Below are 2,789 nucleotides of genomic sequence, written 5' to 3' on the forward strand. Positions count from 1 at the left end.
GAGTTTTGATGACCATAAGCTTGCCGTAATCTTAGGAAGGGCGTCATCATGTGACAGACACCCGCAGCAGTGCTCGAAAGAATAGTACCAACGGCAAGTTCACGGGCCAGCGGATCGTGGCGTTGCGTAACGGATCAAGAAGGACGATCCCAACGCAGCGTACCTCTACACCGTGGGCGCGGCCTTCTACTACTCGTTGCAACGGCATCCAGCTGGAGTGCGGCGTTCCGTGCAGCGACATCGTCTTTGCTTAAAGACGACTGCCACGCGTTTGGAGAAGAAGCAGACACATTGTCTGGTTTGCATTGAACCTGTAGACTGTCCAGGCAGTATGCCATCCATGACCGATCGATAGCTCCCATGGCAGCCGAAACCTTCAAGCAGCGGTCCTTGTGAAGGGAGCTCAGCTCTGCTCTACGGTACCAGGACGCTGCAGGAATCTCGTGGTTGGGCACACAAGCCCATATACGCAGGCATGCATTAAGGGGTAGTATCGTATTCCATTAGCTTGATCGTACTATGGCTTGAAGCGTCTGCATACTTTGCTTGAAATGTTGGAGCTGCTTGAAGTACCGCCGAACGCCATTGGCCGCTCGACGCGCGCGCTCGCGGGGATCCATAGCCACAACGTCTTCAATGGCTTCGCAAATGGCGCGGACCGGCACTTCAAAGACGATGTTTTGGCCCATCGTGGCCTTGTCGGGCCACGGCGTGATGCCGTGGATAAGGACACCCGAGTCGTCGTCCACAAACTCGTCCATCGGAGGCGCATCGGTTGTCACAACGAGGGCGCCGGCCGCTCGTGCTTGGTTGATGTAGTGACCGAATCTATCGTTCACACGCCATGAGCACCTTGTAGCCGATGGTACACACACCCTTCCATCGCGCTCGGGCATACAATGACAGTGGCGTCGTGCAGAATCTCTGCAAACGCCATCGACGAGACATACTGACCAAAGTGAAAGTCAACATTCGGCGGTGGGCTGCCGCGCCAAAGGTCGTTGTACGTGCCGTTGGACCAGTCGTCGCTCGAGTACTGATGCAGCACCGGGAACTCGGGGTGGTCTTTCCAGCAGTTGAGCAAACGCCCTGCATTCTTGAACGGGCTCTTGCCGTTGGCGTGGACGACGCTGAGCTGACCAAAATCCTTGAGCCCCACGTGCTTGGTCGCGTTGCGCATCAAGACCGTCGCGTCGCTTGTCGTGTGCTGGGTGTAGAGCACCTTGGTGCCGCGCGGGTTGTTGTTGTCGTCTTGGTTGTACCTAAACACAACGCCAATCGTACTTGTTGAGGACTGGACATGAAGATTCGCGTACCAGGCCCAGATGCGGTTGAACGCGTCGCGCGACTTGGCCAAAACAATGTCGACGCGGTGGTAGTGCGTCGGCGTTAACTCGCCCATTTCAACGTTGGGCATGAGCACAATCTTCTTGGTCGACGGAAACGACGGCATCTCATGGACGTCTTCCCAATAGTGGTTCATGAAGAGGATCGCCGAGCGCGGGCAGAGCTCAAAGTACGTGATTGCAGTCCCGCTCTCGTCGAGAAACGTGGCTTCGAGCACCCATTTGGGAATGGCGCGCGACTGCAAGTGTAGCGTGTACACCATGGCGTCTTCGCAATACCCGTGGTCGCGGACCCCCGTGTTGAGGTACACGTCGACATCCGGGCACTTGCGCAGCTCGGCCAATATCGCGCTGTGCCGACTGTCGCGCCCAAGCAAGTCGCGCGTGCTGCGCGCGTGCCACGGAATGAGCACATCGTCTTCGTTGCGGCAAAATACGTTCAAATCGACCAAGTGCAAGAGCTCGTCGTCGTGGGCTGCGTGGAGCGCGTCAATGTCGGCGGCGGCGAGGGCGACGTAGGGTGCGAGCCCCGACCGGACGTAGTTCGTGCGGACGCTCTGTGCGGTCAATAAAACGCCCCTCGCCTCGAGCAGCAAGTGCAGAAGCGTGATGACTGCCAGCGCCAAGAAGGCCCACTTGGTCCACGCGTCGCTCGCCACCATATCGACCCGTTGGGCAGCGTTTTTTAAAATGTCAATCTGTTGTTGTGCCGCATCCAAGCAGCGACGTAGGACAATGAATCATGTACATCCAACACGTCTTGTTGGAACCCATGGATTATACTTGTACGTACCCACTGATTATACCATGTCGTACCCATTGATTAGACCTGACCGAGTATCTACAAGGGCTTCAAGAAATACATATGTGTGGAAACCTAGTTACCTTTATTCATTAAAAATGGAGTTGGCGCCGAACGAGCGTACCAAGCCGTTGCTAGTCGTGCACCACGTCCGAGTCGCCTTGCATCGGATTCGTGTGGAGGGAATCGTTGGGGCAGGTCGTTGGCCAACGTGGCAGTTGTCGCGGTCCATCACTCGACATATGTTTCTATGGAGAAACGAACCAAAACGCGCTTTCAAGTCGGGAATGCTCTGTCGGGCAAGCTTTCTAGAGTTTACCCGGCGTCGCTCGATCCTTCGCAATTCACCCAAGATGCGTTTGTCGCCAAATAAGTTATACAAACAGTTAGTCGCACACTATGAGTTTGGTTACGGCCGATGCAACAGAACGGGCGTGCTGTCGTCGTCATTTGTATGTCCGAGACGGTCTTGCTCGTCGACGTAGGTCTCGTCAACCTGCTCGGCGATGATGCGCGTCACAACCGCGTTCGAGAGAATGTTCATGTACGTCGCGAACCGATCGAGGAGGACGTCCATGGCGACGATCCACACAAAGTTGGCCGGCGGCACATCGCTCACGACAGCATTCCAGACCGCCATG

The 2,789-nt window shown here is 56.0% G+C and overlaps 2 protein-coding genes across 2 annotated transcripts; both read right to left on the reverse strand.

Annotated features, from left to right (window-relative positions):
* Positions 1-503: 503 nt before the first annotated feature.
* Positions 504-2,008, reverse strand: SPRG_18059 (hypothetical protein; the record flags this gene model as incomplete). Its single annotated transcript, XM_012357487.1, has 3 exons — positions 504-828; positions 876-1,262; positions 1,317-2,008. 3 exons carry the CDS (start codon positions 2,006-2,008, stop codon positions 504-506), a joined length of 1,404 nt encoding a protein of 467 aa, XP_012212877.1.
* A 549-nt stretch (positions 2,009-2,557) lies between these two features.
* SPRG_21994 (hypothetical protein) lies at positions 2,558-2,788 on the reverse strand (the record flags this gene model as incomplete). The annotated part of the gene is made up of 1 exon (XM_012357488.1): positions 2,558-2,788. One exon carries the CDS (start codon positions 2,786-2,788, stop codon positions 2,558-2,560), a length of 231 nt encoding a protein of 76 aa, XP_012212878.1.
* Between the last annotated feature and the right edge of the window lies 1 nt (position 2,789).

Source organism: Saprolegnia parasitica (assembly GCF_000151545.1).
Source record: "Saprolegnia parasitica CBS 223.65 unplaced genomic scaffold supercont2.948, whole genome shotgun sequence".
Lineage (NCBI taxonomy): Eukaryota > Oomycota > Saprolegniomycetes > Saprolegniales > Saprolegniaceae > Saprolegnia > Saprolegnia parasitica.